Raw genomic sequence first — 19,841 nt, forward strand, 5'->3', positions numbered from 1 at the left:
TGCATTTGCAGGACCAAGTGGTCGGGGGAGCTGGGGGTTTTTCTGCCTTCTTCCCATGCTTGGCTTTTAGCGGTCAAGGCACCTGGGGAGGGGAGGGCGGGAGGGGAGGATTGGGGGGAACCGCAGCTAGAGGAACCGGCATCCCCTCCATCCAGCTTTCGGTTGCTGGAAAAGAACAAAAGCAGTTGACAGGTGAACCTGGAGAATTGGTTTCCGGCAGGTGCCCCCAAGGTGCGGTGACATGTCTCCACCACCTTCCCTGCACGTGCCTTTTGGGAGCAGGTCCTCTATTGCTGCATTTGGTGCTGCTTCTAGGAAGCTGTCCCTGTCCTGGTTTTTCATTTGGTTTGTTTTGCTCCATCTCTTCCCTCTCCTCCTCAGTTCTGGCTCGTGAGGTTGGCCTCTCAAAGACAGAATATTATTTTGAAGTTCCATGGGATCTTTTATTGAAAGGTTATCAACTGAAAAGTTGGCAGGTAGAGTCCCACTGGAAAACAACCAAAACTTTGAGCAGGTTTAAAATCTGAGATAGAACCGTTCCCTTGTCACTGTTTCCAGGAAGGACCACTGGGCACTACTGTATAAGGGTCTGTTCATTGGTGACAATGGTACTTCCTTGGAGAAAGGACCTGTGGCCTTGGCGGGAATCCCACAGCAGTCCACTGTGACACTTGTCTAAACAGTGAACACGGATGAATTAATGATGACCAGCCACTTCTTTTGAAGCATTATCTGAATATTAGGACTGGGAAGTATATGCAGCCCAGGATGTTTTACTTTATCTCCTTTTAAACGAGGCTAAAGAAGCAGATACAGGAGTTAAATTTTCTTTGAAAAGACAAGTGACAGCCCTGGAGCAGAAAGGAGCCACACATTCCTACTGCGTAAGAGCGAATTAATTGCCTGATGTCCATGGTGACCGACACCGTATGAGGAATCCAACCAAACCATGGCACTCCAGGAACTTACAGGTCCGAGTTTAGTCCTAGAAGAATAACTTTAAAGATCCAGCAACTTGAACTCCTTTGTAATGCTTTTTGCTCCTAAATCCATTCAGAATACTTCTTATACTTGTAGAAACACGAATGGCTACACACATTTGAGATGAGGGTCTAAAGGATGCGGAACATCAAGCAAGATGTGGGGCATTGCTGGAGGCACTCCACCTCTTCTGTCTGCTTCTCTGAGGTATGAGCCCCATGCTGTTCCTGTGGAAGACGTGTTTTACACTTGAGCCCTTGAGTGTGTTGTAAGAGATTCTTTATTTGCAAAATAAGGAAGAGAAGTGGAGAAGTCTTAAATCCATTAAAATGGACCAGCAGTAAGTAATAAGGAACCTTCCAGAATGGCATCCTTCTCCATACTCCTGGTCTTGGCTTGGGGGTCACCTTCTCCCATCAGGGTGGAGCACGTGACGGCATCCCTTTGGGCGGTCCTCTCCACGGTGATGTGCACCTGCTTGTTCCATCTTGTGCAGAGATTTTGCAGACTACCTGCTCTGTTTCCACGAAGGCGGGAAGGCAGGTCCCTCGCTCACCTGGTTTTTAGGGGAGCGAAAACGTGAGTGACTGCAGAAGCCAAAAGCTCATCAGGATCATTGTGAAGCAGAGGTTTCACTTCTAAGGCCCCTTCACCCTCTGCAAGTTCATCTCTTGCCTCTAGTAGCCGTGGGCATGGGCGATCCTTCCCTGGAGCAGCCCTCAGACCCTGCTGACTGCAGGGCTTCCTGTGCAGGGGTGGGTGCCAGTGACTAGATGCCATTCACCGTAGGCAGCTCCACCTGTGGGCTCCTGCCGTGCTGCTGGCGGCTTCAAGGTCTGCCTCATTGCAGCATGTGAAGCAAAGGCTTTTCTCTAATCATCAGTTTGACTGCTTCAGGTAAGTCTCACAGCTACTGGACCCCAAACGTGTCAGGACCTTTAGCATCTAATATTAAAACAAACAGCAGGGAAGGCAGCGGTTCAGACTGCTTCGCCAGACTTGCCCACGTCTGCCCAGAATGCTCTGGGGGACTAGGACTTGGGCAGCCTTCTTGTCTGGGTTACAAGGCTCAGCTCATCACTGCTAGTTTACACACCAACGTTCTCTCTCTCACACACTAGCATTCACAATGCGTCGGAACCTCAACTCTTAAGTCCTAAAGGAGAGTCCTGGTGAGAGGTCCCCATCCGTGAAGCAAGAAGGCAGTAACAGGAAAGGAGTTACCCGTCCCTGCCTGGGCTAAGCGACAACTCTGGATTTAATGCCGAGAGCTCTCTTCCAGCTCTGCAGAACCTTAGGGCTGGAAGGATTTGCTAGCCACGCATGCAGAGGGCTTCACCTGCTTGGGCCCTGGAGGAATTAGTTTCTGGGGCAACTGCTGAGCCTCATCTAGCTGAGACTCGGCACCGTGCAAACCTCTGAGTTTCTAACAAACAGGCATGAACTACAGGAAGCATGAATGAACTTTCCACTTTCAGACAACTAACCAGTGTACAGCAAAATTGTACAGAAATGAATGGATAATGCTATACGAGCCAACAAAGATGCCAAAGACTGCTGAGAAACAGTTATCTCTTGCAAACAGCAATGTTCAGATAGGAGAAATAAACATGAACGGAACAAGCCAAGACATCAGATGTTGAAACATGCCTTTTATCTCCGAATCTCATCTCAAGCAAGACCAACCCTCTCCCCACCCCCAAAATCAGTAGGAAAGGCAATGCCTTACGTCACCCTTCCCATCACAAACCTACCCAGTGATGACAGCAGATTAAGAGGGAGGAATTACGACCATAGCCTCATCTTTCTCCGAGGACCTGACACAAGGCAAAGACACATTTGCAATTGGCACTGTTATTTTATTAGTACGAGTATACTGAAACAATAAACTTGTACTGGTATACAGACAATTTATTTAAAACAATTTTGTTCAAATTTTGAATCAAACATTGTTTTATTATAATAATGAAATAATTTCTACCTAGAAAACCTGCAAGCACCATCAAAGAAAGGGACCATAAAATTCAATAAACAGACTCGAGTGTATCCTACAAATAGACACACCACGATTAGAAAATAGAATATGAATTCTTCCATTTTTTTTTTAATATTTGTTTTAAAAAAGCTAGTGCAAGTACAATATTTTACACTGGAATTACAGAGAGTATGCACGCATATGGAAAAAAGTTCTCCTGTCACAATAAAAGCTCTTAACTATGTATGCACTTAAAATTTTCTTTTCAGTAAGGTGCAAAACATCATTCCTTCCCTCGTTCTCCTCTGTACTGGCCATGTCAGTCTGATAGTGCCCTCAGAGTTCTAGTGTCTCTTTTCCCTTGGCCGGTGGGAGGCGTATGATTGGGAGGTTGGTGGGTCGTGAGCTGACATTAAAAAATACAACAGTGCGACTCTCAGAGATGGCTCTGGGACCAGGACCCCACTGGCTAGAAATTAGGACTCTCGTCTTAACCGAAGGCCACCACGAATACTGGCTGGGCTCAACTGGAGCCTTTCAGCTGACACTGATTTGGGTTTACAGGGAGCAGTGAAGGCTGAGGAGGAAGAAACCTCCCCGAAAGGCCAAAAGGGCAGTTATTCACAGAACTGAATGCACAGGTATCAAGTTTAATGTTCACTGACTAAAGAATTCACCCCACTCCTGGACCGGATGATTTAAGAGTAGGTGATTCGTGTAAGAAGCAGAGGAAACCTACACACCCAGCTTGGTAACTGCTCAGATTTGCTATTCCAGAGGACAGAATGTTACCTCGGCAAGGATGACTGTAAACAGCGCTTCCAAAGGGGGCCTTCAGACTGGCCATGGAAAAGGAGACTGGCTCATCGGCCATCCCAACAGCAAACGAACAAACTAAAGGGAAAGAAAACTTGGGTGAAATCTCCAATTATCTGCAGTGGAAGACTGGAGTCCTTTCAGATAAGAAAAGTGACAGAAAATTCTTAAGAGACGGTTACTGTATAGATACTACCTATTGGCCCAAAGCACTTAATTTTAATACAGCTGAACCATTTGTATGCAAGTCATGAGGATATGAAAAACTGAAGCCGCTGTTCCCTCCCGCCACCGTACAGGTAAATGTCAGCTACCAGAAACATTGCATGTAAGTAAGGGAAGGGCTGAGATTCTGAATTTAAGAATTGGAGGGGGATTTGCTCAATATCCCCCCAGCTGTCCAGTTTCTGCTGGCTAGCTTGATTTCTGGACAGAGTATATGACTTCTGAGAAGTTGTTCCACATTTATTTTGGCCTCTTAAATAGTAAAGAAAAATCAAAACCAAAGTAAAATGAGGCATTTCAACTGAAATCCTTGTTTTACCCCACCCCCCATTAAACTGAGGTGTTGGGGGGAAAGAAGGCTGAATGTTTTTTTGTGTGTGTCCTCGTAAATGAGTCCTGTTTTCTTGGTAGCTAGGATCCCTTGTTACAAACACTTCTTGTTCAGAATTATATTCTTTGGGTTTATTGGAACAGGAAGTGCTGAAAATGTCAATCATCATCTCTGAAGAAAAAGGAGTTGCAATGGCTTAAGAGTTTAAGAAGGGAGCTCAGAGAAGTACTTTCGGCATAGGAATGAAGAGTATTCTCAAATCGCAGAATACAGAGTTACTCTCCCTCAGAAGAGGGTTCTATGTAACAGAAACATAGAGGAAGCATAGGTATAGTTGAAGAGCCTTTTACGTAGTAATTCTTCCAGGCCATAACCATACAAATCTGATCATTTAGACATGACACATTTCTATATACAAAAAAACATGTAACTTTCAACCTTTATGCTTTTTTTCTTCTTTTTTTACAAACAAGGTATGAAACTCATTGTTTCAACAGATCCATATCTTTCAAACACTGAATGAATCATTTCGACATTCATTTTTCTTTTGTGCAATTTTTAAAAACATTACCTGTACTCCTCAAAGTGAGTGCTTCGAAGTTTTTTTTCTTCAGCTTCTCAAATTAGGTGTACATTAAAAAAAAAAAAAAAAATCCCACAAGGTATAGTGCTACAAGAAAAGATCCTATCAGTAAGGTAACATATTTGAAGCGAGGTCATCTATGTAAAAGAAATCTCAGCTCCAGAGTAGAGGTGTGCAAACAGTTTGGAGTTTCCCTATCAACAGAAACACAACACTGTCCATGGAAAAAAAGAGGAAACCAACCCAACACAATGGCATATGCATGTGCTTTATAAAAAAGTATATTCTCTGTATAGTTATTACTGGATGTGTTCTTAAAATTCTCTATTTCAGAAATTCTGGGTTGAAAACAAGGTGGAAGCAGAGACCTCCACTTCACTTTAAAAACCAAAAAGCATAATTCCCTTTGCTTTCACATCACCCCGAAGAAGCTGGATTGGGCCACAGAGACCACTGGCCCTTTTTTCACCTGGGATCATCACGGGTGACTAGGAGATAGGAAGTGCAAAGGGTTTTAGGAGAAAACAGACCATGGTTTGTTGAGCTGCTTGCAGTTCATGAAACAGTAGCCATGACAACCAACACAGCTCAAAAAGCCTGGCCTTCAGTCCACGGAGCTCTGCTTCTTCACCCAGATCTGAAATAGCATGGCATTAGTGTCTTCAAAAGCATTTGAGATTTTTTTCTCTCTCTATGAAATAGGTTTCCTTAGTAGTCACAGATGTTAAAGGGTATTATCAATTGTTTCCTTAAAAAAAAAAAAAACAAAAATTCCAAAACTACACCACAACAAAAATAAATTTTGGCAACGTATTTCAGTAAAGATCAAACTATGTGCAAAGAGTGGATTTTATGATTACTAGGAGCTACTGTTCATCTTGAACATGCAGCATTATATTGCAATCTATGCAGTATCTAAGGAGAAATCCACAAGATGCAGGAAATCCAAACATTCCTTGAAGTTTTGTACAACCCTACTCCAGAACAGTCAAAGTGCTGCTTCTGGACACATCAGTGTACCACACACACACGCCAGCCCCGTCCCTGAGTTAGAGGTGTGAAAGGTTCCGCAGAGTTCCTTAGAGGGGAGAAGGAGGGGTGCCGCCACTTCCCGGTGGGGGACAAAACCCAACACACTCACCGAACAGAAAACACAAAGGGTCATGATTCAGAGTGAGAAATGGGATTGACGACAGCAATGAAAAAAAAAAATCATCCCAAAACAAACTGGGTGAGTTGGAAAAGACAAAAAATTGACCAACATAGAAAATTGTCCTGAACGTCCAAATGAAAAAGCAATTTTGGATTTCCACGTTAAAAGATTTGAGGTAAGTGGCACCCATCTCTGTATCCCCACCTCACCCCCAATGTGGCCCAGACAAACTGAAATAATTCTTAAGTTAAAACATTCTAAGGAAGGAACAGTCATTTTATATATTTAGAAATCCCTATAAAGAGAGGTTCTTGTTTGTTGGTTGTTATTTTTTTTCTTTTCGCCCTGACTAATTTCTTGGTGATTGTGTTCCACTGTAAACGCAAAAGGCCTGCTGTTATTAGTTTCAAAATGGAAAACAGGAAAGAAAGGAGAACGAAAAGACGGGTTCAGTAAATATTGCAAAGTGGACACAGTACAGAGGCACACGCTGATCCTCGTAAGCTGCACGGCACGGAAGGGTTTCTATGCCTGTCATTGTTAGGTCGGCTACGCAGGCGCAGTGACAAAGGCTGCTCTGGGAGCCTTGGGGCTCGCCACTGTCTGCAAACAAGAGGAGGCCCTTGTCCTCTGGATGTTCTTCCTATGTGAAGAGAGAGCTGCCACAAAGGAGTGGTGACCATTGTTCGCAGGTGGCCCCCTCCATAGCCACCGGCCGGACGCTTGGAAGGCGCGCACACGGCGGGCCACGCTTCCTGCCCACGCCCAGAGGCTCGGCTTGAAGTCTCAAGGACACAGACCTGCCCACTGGCGGAAAAGATCATGGAGCATGGGTTGATCCTGGCACTACACTGCTCCAGAGTGTGCCTCAGAAAGGACTCTGTCTCCCTCCTGTCTGCACTGCACATTCACTATTCCTCGTGGTGACGGGGGAAGTGCCGTTCTCCCCTTCCACCTCCTTTGCTTGCTCTTTCTGCAACAAGGCGACAGACAGGGCTCCCGAAAGCAAGCTCCCTGCCCCAGGATTCGGCATCCGCAGCAGGGCAAACGCGCAGCAGGAGGCCCTCCCCTTCCTGGCTCCTTCCTTCCAGCCCTTCTCTGGCCAGAACAGGAAAGAGGGACCGAGTAAGGAAAAAGCCAAAAGGGTCTGAGCTTTCTCTAGAGCACGCTGATCAGACTCTATTGGCACGGAAAGTATTGCACATGCTAAAAAAGCAAGAAAGTGAAATGGGACCATGTTTAGAAAGAACCAATTATTTGATAATTCCTATACCTGAAATAGAAGCACAAAAACGATGATGATGTCCCTATTGCTCCAAACCATGTTATGTTTTCCCATTTTAGTGTTGGAGGTGTGGATCCAGTTAGTTCCATACTCGAAAGAAGCCAAAAGGTGGTGGGTGTTTCTCTGAGTCCACGTAAGTTGCTGTAATGAGTGGTATTGATGAGGACGAAGTCTATAATGGCAGCCCCATATTCCTCTTACCATCAAAACAAAAAGAAAAACAAAGCCTAATAATTGCAAGTGCCCTGAGCAGAATATATGGAAGATTAAGCAAGTTCTCTGAACAGAGACATTTAAAAAAATACAGCACTAAATAAGCAATATGACTGCAAGAAAGGACTCGCCCAGCTCTCTGCTAGCATGCTGAGAGGGGAATGAAAATCAAAGAAAGTCAAGGGCTGGATCTAGCTATTCTAAACCTATTCCAATGTTTTTGGTACACCCCAGAAAATGGTTTGTAAAAATCATTAGTTCTGCTGAGAGCTAAATGTGAATACTAGATAGGCAAAATGTGGGTTGACATTAGAATTTTTTTTTAATTTGTGAAATGGAAAAAGTACTATTCTCAATGGTAAAAAAAAAAAAATCAGGTAAGTTGCAGCCATTCCAAGTAAGAATATTTAAAAATTTCTCCCTCCTTATAAAACTTTTTTTTTTTTTTTAAAGCACTTTAAAATGCAAACGCAAAACCCACAAACAATATTTCAGATCTCTGGGAATAAAAGGTTTCAACTGTGAAATACCCTTTCTGGGTTTGTACCAAACATTAAATCTTGATTTGATTTCAGATGGAAAAATAAAAGTCATTCTGAAAATAACATCAGTAACAACAACAATAAAGTAATCGTTTTCTTTTTTTAAAAAAAACTTGCTCACATACATAAATGTCTTTATGGAAAACTCTCTCAATGAATCTGAAGAAAATTCTCAGAGTTGTCCTGCTAAGACCTGGTTTTATGTGACAGATGCGGTAAGAAGACCAAAATGAATTCTGAAAGGAACATAACCTTATAAAATGGCCTAGAGTTTAGGCAGGTTAGAAAGTAATTTTGCTACATTTATTTATGCTCGTTCAGTCCCCCAAACCTTTCCCACAATGTTATTGGATAAAAACTGCAGGAATATCACACAAATTATAAACTCAAGATGTGCAAATCGCAAGGTTCTTTAAAAGTTCGTCTTAAAAAGAAAAACACTGGACAAAAGTGAGTATTCTTTTTTCCATCCCTTTCCTCTCAGTTCCTCTGCCAGCTCTGCATATGCTTTTAATTCCTTCTCAAACATCAAAGTGAAGAGTGCCTCCTGTCAGGCTGTACTTGGTGGTCATTCATTGTCACATACTAGTTCAAAATTCACATTCATCCCATTAAACCACATTGAAACTTTCAACATCTTGCTCCGTGAGAAACTCTGCAGAGCTGAAATGTAGTTACAGTGTTGAAAAAAAAGAAAGCAACTTAGTTTTTCTTCCCAAAGAGTTTAAAGTGAGATACAGTACTTGTTGAATGAGAGACCAAGATGCTTGGTAATAAAGTGTGAACAGCATTTTAAGTGCTTAGAGATAGTAATATATATGCTCATCTTCAAAATCTAATTCCTCACGTCACACTGGAATCTGAAAAAAGTGGCACCCGAGTTGTCCATAGTCATGAACTATAAACAGTACTAGAGTTAAAAGACAGAAGATTTGCAAACCCAATGCGAAGAGCTTCCGCGGCTCTCTTGAAGGGCAGTTTGTGTCTATCTCTTGGGAGTGAAGTCAATGCAATTAACCTGATTGGTTTTCCTAACACTGCACAGAGACCAGGGTGGGTTTCACTCTCCGCCACCCCTGCTGCCCACCACCTCCCAGGTGCGGAGCGATGGCATCAGGGGCTGCCCTGCCCACCACGATGCCCTGGAGACATCACTGCACTAGTAAAGCAGAAACGAAATCCCACGGGTGGCAGTTGCTCTTTAAAAAAATATCAGTGCAGTCAGGCCCCATGGGGGGAATATATATCTCTATGATTAAAAGTCGCTTTTATTGTAAAATATGTTGGAGGAAAAAAAAAATGTTCTTTTACACGGTTAGTTTTCCATCTGCTGTCTGACGGCCTCTCTGGGATGCCCTGAACCTGGGGTCCTGATGCTGATTTTGCACGTGAGAACCTCATGAGGACGTTCCCCTGGACCTCCAATCCCGTGCTGAGAGCAAGAGAGAGGGAGGCAGAGAGAAAGAGACCCTCACCTGCCGTGGCACCCGGGCACCCTCACTTGCACGCACGCACGCACCCCCTGCAGCCCGTCGTCCCGAAACTGGGAGAAGTCGGCACCCCATGGGTGCATCTGCACTGCTAGAAAAGGCAGGCACCATGGGGCCACGTTCATTTCCACCAGGACGCCCGCCCAGAGCCCGGGCTGGACCTGCCCCAGCCCCTGCCTGCCCACCCGCTGAGAGACACGCGTGGAAAAAGCATATGCACCATCTCCTGCCCAACCCCCGCTGTAACTCTAAGGACAAGGTTATAACAGAACCCTAAAGTAAGAGGATAACATGTAAATACTGTGTTATTTAGCCTACAGTACAGTAATCTGGATACAAATGATAAAGGAGGGCCAGATTTCCTTTCCCCACACGGCCTCTACTTGCCTACATTAGAGCGGCCTTCAATGCAAATCTTAACCTCCTGAGAAATGAGAGAAGGCTTAGGAAGAGTCAAAGGTGGCTCGTCTTCCGACTTCTCCAGTTTGCGGCTCTCCGGCGCCGACCACCTCCTCTTCCTCGTGGCCGCGGGCTTGCTGGGTTCTATTTTGGTGAGCAAGGGCACGGCAGGCAATCCTATTTTTTCTGGAAACTTCAGTTCGCCATTCTCAGAGAGCATCTGGGCACTTCCCTGATTGATCCCGTTTTCCTGCTCGGCGTACCTGTGTCTACTGCCCGCGAGGCCGTCGGTCTTTGAGTGCTTCAGCAGGACACTGGTGGGATCTACGGCCTGGCCCTTTTTAACAGAGCCATTCTTCAGGTTCTTGAGGGTGAGCGAGATACAGACGTCCCCAACGGAGAGTTTAGAACACGGCAAATCAAAGAGCTGGCTGGTTCTCTCCGGGCAACAGGATGACCAGCCCTGTCCAAACACAAAAAAAGGATACTCTACCAAAACTTCCACGCTGACCTGTGGGAACAGTGAGAGACAGGGAGAGGGAAGAGAAGGAAGAAATGAAGACATTTTATTCTTGTTTTATTGTATACATTACACGTACACAGACATACATACGCATAGGTGAATGGAAAAAAATAAGACTCAGTTCCCCAAAGCTCCTCCACCAACAGATGCAAATGAGGCTCTTAACTTTCTGCTGTACCTGTACTTACCATATATAGATGTTGGGTAGAAGCCGGTAGAAGTCCATTCAGTATTCAAAATATCGTTTTACTGTGTATCAGCTCTACAGCTGGTCTCCATTAAAACAAGTCAGTGGACCCCCAAGGATGATGGAACACCTACTTAGTGTTCGGCACTGGGCTAGGCGCTGCACGTGACTCAAGCCCAAGGTATATTCTTGTGTTTTATTAGCTCACTGGACAGATGCTATTCTCATGTATAACAGGGCTGAATATGGATCAGAGTTAGATTGTATTTAAGCCCCATAAGGCAGGCACTTATGTGCTCATCACTGTGTCCCTGGCCCCTAAAAGAGTACCTGGCACATGGCTGAAACTTAATATTTACTGGATAAATGAATGCATACTCTAGGAATTTAGGGGGAGCAGAATCAGTGAGGGCTGGAGAAAGCAGGGAGGGCTTTCCCAGGACCCCAAGGATGGGCAGGATTTGGAGGGGTTTGAGGGTGAAATGAATACAGACAGCTCAAGTGCTTGGCCCATCTACATGGGCAAGCCCCAGGTACTCAAATCAGTCTCTCTTTTGTTTGAAAAACAAATATCAAAAGCAGGGGAAGCCCAGTATCCTTTCAATACCTGCTGTTTTCTCTAGGCTACTATGTGCCATTCACTGTGATGAATTTCAATAAATTGAAAACAGCAGTCTTGGTCACAAAGGAGTTCACAATTCAATGGGCAGAAGAGGCACAGGAACAATAACTGCCAATGAATGTGGCGAGTGTGGTCACAGAGCGGGGCTCTAATACTTTGCACGGGATTAAGCTGTTGGAGGGCAGAGAAAAGGCATGGAAGAGGTGAGTAAGGAAGTCTTTTGGGATGAGGATACACTGTGCTGAGTTTTGAAAAACAATGGGACTGGAGGAGAGGAATGATTGCAAGGAGAAGACATTCCTGGAAGTAGGGATATGTGAACAAAGGCAAGGAGGTGGTCTGTGTAGGGATTTGCAAACTTCCAGTGCAAGTATTACTACTGCCATTAAATCAAGTTGAAATGCACTTGAGGTTTGAACAGTTTAATTTTCATAGAAATTTAATTTCTTCAACTTTATGCTATATAAAAAAGAAAAAGAGAAGAATGAAGTAGTTTTAAACAGTCAGTTTTCAATGGCTTTTGTAGATGTAGTAGACCAGTTAATTTGCACCAACCTTCCTGATGAGGACAACTAAATACTCTAAACAAAAAAAAAACTCTGGACAAAATGTAAAAGAAATATGTTTTTCTTATGGCAGTAGACCAAAATATGACAGTAAAAAAAAGTCATTGGGTCAGGATCAGGAAAGGGTGTTGGCCAGAGATTTGAACCTGGTGTTTGATGCTATTTCCCCCTAAGGGTATCTGTACATTCCAAAGTGGGGCAGTTCAAGTGGGCGTGGGGTAATCTCAAGAGCATGGGAGGTGGGTTTCAGGGGGCAGGGAATGGAATTCAGGGTAAGCCACAGGAGGGTGCTCCCTCAAAGCACTGAATTCTAGAAGTAAGGTGAAGCAGAAGCAGACAGTTCCTCTCAATGTCTGAAGCTCAGATTTTAATCATCTCATTCATCCCTAAAATTAAATTAAGGTCTTGAATTATTTCCACAAATTTTCAAATAAAAGACGTTCAATTAAAAAAAGGGGGAGGAGGTCCATGAGCAGATGAGATGAATAAAAACCAGCAGAAACAACAGGTACTATAAACAGACCCACAGGGGCTTCTGATATAGAGTCACCAGATATAGACTTTAAAATGACTATGTTTACAATATTTAAGGAGATTAAAGACAAAGTTGAGGATTCTGATAGAGAACTAGAATCTATTTTTTTTAAAGATTCATGGAAATTCTAGAATGAAAAAAAATACATCCACTAAAATCAAGAATGCAATGGATTTTCCCACAGAATAAACATGGTTTAAGAGAGAATTAGTGAACTGGGTTTTTAAATTAGAGATTTAGAAGAAACTATACAGAATAAAACACAGAGACAAAAGGATGGCTAATACAGAGGAAAGGGTATGAGACATAGAAGACTCATTGAGAAGACCTAACAGACACATAATTTGAATCCTACAAGCAGGAGAGAGAGAAGGTAATGGCTAAGAATTTTCTGATACTGATAAGTGACAATAAACCACAGATTCAAGAAGGTCTAAACCCCAAGCAGGAAAAATAAAAGGAAATTCTCACCTCAGCAGGTCATAGTTTAACTGCTGTAAATCAAGGTCAGGAAAAGAAAATCTTAAAAGCCCCCAGAACAAAATATACATTACCTCCAAATAAGCAACAGTTAAATTTATAGTTGACTTCTCAATAAAAATAATAGAAGCTAGAAGACAATGGAATATCTTTAAAGTATTGAAGAACTGCCAACCAAGAATTCTACACTGAGCAAAAAGATCCTTCAAGAATGAAGGCAAAATAAAGACAGTTTTTCAGATAAATAATAATTGAGAGAACTCACCATCAACAGATCTGCATTAAAGAAAATACTAAAGAGTTCTTCAGGTAGAGGAAAAATGAATCTAGATGGAAGTTTGCAGATGCAGGGAGGAATGAAGAACAATGAAAATGGTAGATGTGTGAGCAAATTAAAATAATATGGTTGTCCCTCAGTATCCACAGGAGATTTGTTCTAGGACTCCCCAAGTATACCATAATCCAAGGATGCTCAAGTCCATTATATAAAATGGCACAGTATTTGCATATAACCTATGCACATACTCTGTATACATTAAATCATCTACATTACTTAAAATACAATGTAAATGCTATGTAAATAGTTGCCTGGGAACTATTCAAGTTTGGGGAAATTCAAGTTTTGCTTTTTGGAACTTTCTAGAATTTTTTGCCCATAAATATTTTCAATCTGTGGTTGGTTGAATCCGCAGATGTGGAATCCACAGATATGGAGAGCTGACTGTACTGACTAAATACAAGAATATTGAAAATGTTCTGTTGAATTTCATACACAGGCACACATACAGAAACATAAATAATTAAAATATCCCACTTTAAATGTAGTGAATTTCCGTGTAATTTACATGGATTGTGGCTTTTCTACTTAACCTCTTTATCTTTTTTTGATAACTATGATTAATCCAGTTTTAGACACACTTTTTGAATGGTATACTTTATTTGCTCCATAGAAGACCTAAGTGTTTTTAGAAAAAACAATTAGAATGAATTTATATGGAAGCCTATTACTATAGTGCGTGTGTGAGCATAAGCCCATATAAATGTGCATGTTATCAGGGGAAAATTTCATTGTTCTGGGTTATCTTAATAATGTAAAGAGAACTAAAAATTTTTGAGTTTCTACTATCTGTCAAACATTCAGATACACACTTTACAAAAAGCATTTTGTTCGATACAGTATACTAAGTGAGAAAAATACCATTGTTCTAATTTTACAAATAAGGAACTATAGTTTCAGAGAGATTAAATCACTTGCTTAACGTCATGACTATATACCGATGGAATTGGAATTTAATCCCCGTCTCTTTGGCCCCCAAACCCATTTTCTTTTTCCTATGTTCCTGATCTCTGCCCCTGTGAACAAAGGTATTGTAATACCATCAGAAGACACGAACTTAACATTTCCACTACTCCAAAAGTGGGGAATGTTACTTGAAATAAATAGGATCCAATGACCTGAGGTCATGGATTTTTTTCATGATACAAAAAATTGTGAAAGAGCATCAGCCTTATTACATCTACTATGCAAATCAAGTCTCTCTATGTAAGTGTCATGAGGCTGATATTCAATTACAGAACTACATTCACATCACACATATATACTTGCATGTACATACGTACAAATATACTTACAAGTAATAGTATCGGATGGGGATGCCAACTGAGTTCCAAGTGGGAGGAGCAACCTGGGGCTGGCTCCATAAATCCTGTCCCAAACCTCTTAAAGCCGTTAACATCATACACTGAGCAGAGGGAACAATTCCTACTTCAAGTGGCAACTGTTCGTCTGCATTTCCTAGATGAACCCCTGCTCCTGGGCAGAGTCTCACGGACAGACAGCCCAACACCTACTAACGAACAGGTTCTTGCTGTGTGAGCCATATTATACACATTCCTCAGAGCAGCCAATATTCATGTTCTGAAAATAACTTCTCCTGTATACAAATCTATTCGAAGACTTTTACACGTTGCCAAGGATCTGCAGACTCACTGAGAAGAAATGGCTTCAAAGCCTTTGTGACAAGTAACATTAATGATGATTCCGTAAGCTGTGATATAGATGCACATGCTCCCCCCATTACATACACCATATTTTGGGGCATTTTGAAAGCCCTTCATTATTCCCCAAACTATGAAGGCAGGTCTTAGAATTAAATGCTGTGAGATGGTCGATAACTTGAACAGCCTACCTAAAAATGCATGAAAGAAAAGTGATGAGGAGAGAGAATACATGAGAGGTGCGCTGAAAAGAGCCAATGATAATGGGATTGATTTTAACCTAGAGAACTTTGGGGAAATTTTCTCTGTCACTTCAAAGGCTTGCCTTTGGTCCCTTCCTCCTAAATTCTGGCTTTGTCTTCTCCCAAAAGTGATCTGCCATCCTGGGAAAAGAATGCCACCCCCTCAGCTGGGTCCACACAATCAGGAGCAAAAGATTCAGATAAACCTGATCACGGTAAGCAGTGGGCTGGATGGCTCAGGCCACATGTTATTTTTCTCCTAATTATTTACCCTCGCTAATATTTATCCTCACCAATATTCTTCCCACCCTAATTATGTAGCCTGAATTATCTAGATAATGCACTTTTTTTTTTTGGTCTGCATATATGTGAACTAAAGTAAGTTTTTGCCCTTTCATTGGTAAAAGTTAAACTCTTGTTGCACACATCTCAAATAAGCACACGAAAGTAAGTCATAATAAATCTATTTCAATTTTGTATTTAGGTTTGTCAGAAGGACATAAACATTCTTAAAGGTTAACTGATCATTAACGGTTAATGAACAAATCATACCAACAGATTTTTCAGTGAGAACGTTTATGGTTGGGTCTGTCCTCTTGAAACTCCCTTGGAGAGGAACATTATCTGCCTCAAAACATGCTGTCAATGCCAACGGGTACTATTTTGGAGGTGAAACAGAGATGGTAGGATTTTGTGACATGATGTCACTTTAAACCAGAAATGAGTCTGAATTCGTTGAATTTGAGGTCCATGTGGGTCTCCCTCTGGTGCTGAGAAATATTATTAAGTGTTCACACTTGAGGTTTTGCAGTTTTAATAAAGTTCAAAATGTAACAGCACCTGCGAAGTGTTAGGTACTTACTGTTTGTGTTAGGGACTTACTGTTTAAGACCTAGTACTTGCCTTCAGTGAAGAGCCAGAACATGTATGCAAAACAAGTAACTTCACCAGGGCATATGTGGATACTGGCAACCATGTTACCTGGTGATATCCACTTGGATATCTATGGGCAACTCAAACTTAACGTGTCCCAAACAGACCTCCTGATATGCCCCTGCCCACTGGCGCCTCCTGGGTTCCTCCCCACCTCCAGGGGCAGTCCCCATTATTCCAGTGTTCAAGTCAACGGCCTGGGCATCATACTTTACTCGACTCCTCCTCCCAGACCACACACATCCAAATCACAAGCAAATCCTATCGGTCTCTCTTCCAACTACAGCTAGAATAAGACCATTTCTCATGCTTCCACCTCCACAGTCCTGGCCAAGCCAGCTTCTCACGGGGAGAAAAAGCCTCCGTGAATAAGCCTGGCGTGGTCTGCATCCCACCCCCTCCTCCCTGCACTGCAGTGACACTGGTCTCCCTGTTGGTCCTTTCACTCCAAAACACTCGTGCCTCTGGGTCTGTGCATCTGCTATTCCCTCCATGTGGAGTCCATTCTGCCCTGTGTCCTCCTGTTCTCCTTCTCAGAGACAGCCTCACCAACCACCTGTTTAAAATAACTACCCTCCATCCTTATTCCCCGCCCCGCCCCCCGCTCTAGGCTGCTTTATTTTTTTCCCATAGCAGTTATTATCTTTCGATGCATTACTTTGTTTACTTCCATATTTGTCTGTTTCACCTCTTCCCATAAACTCCCATAAGACTATATGTTCCATGGGGGCTGAGATATTGCCTGCTTTGCTCATTGTTCTATCCCCAGGGTATAGAATACTTCCTGGCATGTAACAGGTGCTCACTACAAATCGGAAAGACTAGTTCTGTGTTTGCCTTCCACATGTCAAAAACGCTGCAATGGCACTACTGGCCAACAGAGGTCAATGTTTAGACGCTGGAGAGGCTCTGCCTGGCCTTGCTTCCACCAGCCAGGACTAAATTGGGCTTACAGTCCTCCCCAGGGAGAGGAGCTGCACCTTCCCTGGGTCTTGCTGCTCAGCCCCCAACAGACAGCTTTCCTGGCTGAGGCATAGCTGCCTCACTCCATGTTCCCCTGTCAGATGCTGAGCTCACCCTGATTTCACTGAATCACACTTCAGTTACTTTCTCTCCAACCTTGAGGTTCCTTTTTGCTCTTTCAGCCACGCTAATAACCATTAATTCACTTTATGATCTTGTCGGGGTTCAGACAGACTCTAATTAAACTCCAATGAAAATAAACTCATGGGGGCAGTACCGTATAAAGCCAAAGCATGTTACATAACTCCTGGCAGCTCGACACAGTCCATTTTTTTTTCATCCCATAAATATCTCCTTTTCCAAACACTTTAAGCAGTCTGGAAGATGAAATGGGAGCATGAATAAATAGCCTTTGTCCTGGTGTCAGCTTGAGGCCCCTCTGCCCTTCATCTCTGGACGTCTTGTATCCAGCACCTCTCTTTTTTTAGGGGTGATCACCTCCCATCCTCCTGCAGGCACGCCCATCGCTCACCACTGCTCCAAAGAGAAACCTGCCCTCCCCTCCCTCTCTCCAGCCCCGCTAAACCAACTCCTCTAAAACCATCACCTCCAACTTCTATTCGGGATGAAGAAACCAAGACAGGGAGGCAACACATCCTCACTTCTGGGCTGATCATTATTTATTCCATGTCACCTTCCTGTGTTCAGCAAAATTCCTTTAGCTACTTAGTTAAAGACTACTGTATCTAAACAATGCATGCATATACACACATTTATGCTGTTTGGTTGTACTTTTCAATGGTAGATTGGTGCTATGTCTATTTACACACATATGTACGTATCACCAAAAGCAAGATATAAAGAAAACAAAACGTCTGTTGCTTAAATTTGTCTCCATTTTCCTTCACGAGAATCCCTGTTTTCACAAATGCGAAGGGCATCTGTTTTACAAAACGTTTCTGCTTGAGCCTATCACAAAAGTACAAATCCTGCCTGCATCTGGGAGCAAGGGCATCGCTCAGAAGCTGGGTTTCAGTGATGACGTCTTGCTTTTGGTGAAATGATTACACTGGGAATCCCTAACTTTGTCTGCAAGTGAAGTTCTTGGTCCTGTTTCACCTGCAGAGAAAAGCCAGTCTGCTTTCCTCGAAGGCCAGTTTGCACAGCCACACTCCCCACGTCAAGAAAATCAGAGAACCCTGGAGCAAAGACGGAGGGGCTGACGGAGAGCCCCATTTACTTCGACGTTGAAAGATCATTAATAAAAAGAGTCACACCTCTTCAATCGAGTGTAAGAGCGTCTGCGAGTGTTCTATTTAAAACATTTCATCACATTCGCGCTAAGCCTGACTCAGTCTTTGGTGGAAGCTGTCTCATTAAACCCACATCTCCGCGCAGAGACACCTCCAAACACAAACCCCACATGACAGATGAGCTAGGTTCTTCTCGCACTGTCGCCTGGCTCCCAGGGCCTCCACGGGACCCGAGCAGCAGGTGACCAGGGCAGGTCTGGGGCACGCGGGTCTATCCCACTTGCCCTCCTCCCCTGGGGTCTGAAAATGCGTGCCTGAAAGAACTACGGCATATTATTTAGTGCTAAAAAGAAATGAGCTCTCAAAGCCACAAAAAGACACAGCAGCACCTTAAACGCATGTTGCCAAGTGAAAGAAGCCAGTCTGAAAAGGCTACGTACTATAGGAGTCCAACTGCATGACATTCCGGAAAAGGCAGAACTACAGAGATGGAAACAGATCAGTGGTTGCCAGGGGTGTGGGGTGAAGTACCAGCAGGTGAAGCACGAAGGATTTTCAGGGTGGGGAAACTAGTTCCTAGGACACTGGGAGGCTGGATGCGTGACATTACACATTTATGAAAACCCACAGAATGTACAGCACAGAGTAAACCCTAATGTGAAGTATGGATTTTAGTTAATAACCATGTATCAATTTAGCTCATCAATTGTCACAAGTATACCACAAAAATGCAAGATTTTAATAACAGGGGAAACTTCAGGCGTCTGGGAACTCTCTGTACTTTCTGCTCAATTTTTTGTAAACCTGAAACTAATCTCAACAATAAAGTCTATTTTTTAAAAAAAGCTATAAACAACAATGGTCCAAGAGAATCTGCTTCAGTAACACACGTAATGGCTTCCCTGGTGGCGCAGTGGTTAAGAACCCACCTGCCAATGCAGGGGACACGGGTTCCAGCCCTGGTCCGGGAAGATCCCACATGCCACGGAGCAACTAAGCCCGTGTGCCACAACTACTGAGCCTGTGCTCTAGAGCCCGCACACCTAGAGCCTGTGCTCTGCAACAGGAGAAGCCACTGCAACAAAGAGTAGCCCCCGCTCACCGCAACTAGAGAAAGCCCGCACGCAGCAACGAAGACCCAACACAGCAAAAAAAAAAAAAAAAAAAAAAAAAAAATCCTCTATGCCTTTAAATAAATAAATAAATAAAATAACACACGTAAGATCCCCAAGCTGGGGGCACTTACGTCACACACAGGCTAAAGGAGAGCATTTTTCTTCTTTTGTGGGGAGGGGGAGGGAACACAGACACACAAACAAAAATGTGTTCGGTACCGTTTCTCTGCTGGAGCCTTTCTGGCGTTAGAACTGAACGTATTCTCACCAATCACTGGACCCCAGGCCCGGTAATGAGCTTTGCTTTGAGGGAAGCCGCTACCTATTTTCTGATTCATTAGGGCTCATGTCCACCAAGCCCTACATGTAAAATGTTTGGCAAGTTGGTTTGCCTTGGCTGCTAAGGGACTATACAGGCTTCTGTGCGGCTT

At 43.3% G+C, this 19,841-nt stretch overlaps 1 protein-coding gene across 7 annotated transcripts in view; it reads right to left on the bottom strand.

Annotated features, from left to right (window-relative positions):
- Positions 1–95: 95 nt before the first annotated feature.
- The window catches only part of ATXN1 (ataxin 1), a 396,430-nt gene continuing 376,684 nt past the window's right edge, over positions 96–19,841 (bottom strand). For 6 of the 7 annotated variants that reach the window (XM_036868327.1, XM_036868325.1, XM_036868326.1 and 3 more), the window contains 2 exons: positions 9,982–10,504; positions 96–3,850 (listed from right to left, as the gene is read on the bottom strand). In XM_036868327.1, the coding sequence (XP_036724222.1) occupies positions 3,630–3,850; positions 9,982–10,504 (744 nt within the window). In that variant the 3' untranslated portion in view covers positions 96–3,629. Of the gene's footprint in view, positions 10,505–19,841 lie in introns of all 7 variants that reach the window. The other variant, XM_036868332.1, reaches the window with a different exon arrangement.

This window comes from Balaenoptera musculus, chromosome 11 (genome assembly GCF_009873245.2).
Source record: "Balaenoptera musculus isolate JJ_BM4_2016_0621 chromosome 11, mBalMus1.pri.v3, whole genome shotgun sequence".
Classification (NCBI taxonomy): domain Eukaryota; kingdom Metazoa; phylum Chordata; class Mammalia; order Artiodactyla; family Balaenopteridae; genus Balaenoptera; species Balaenoptera musculus.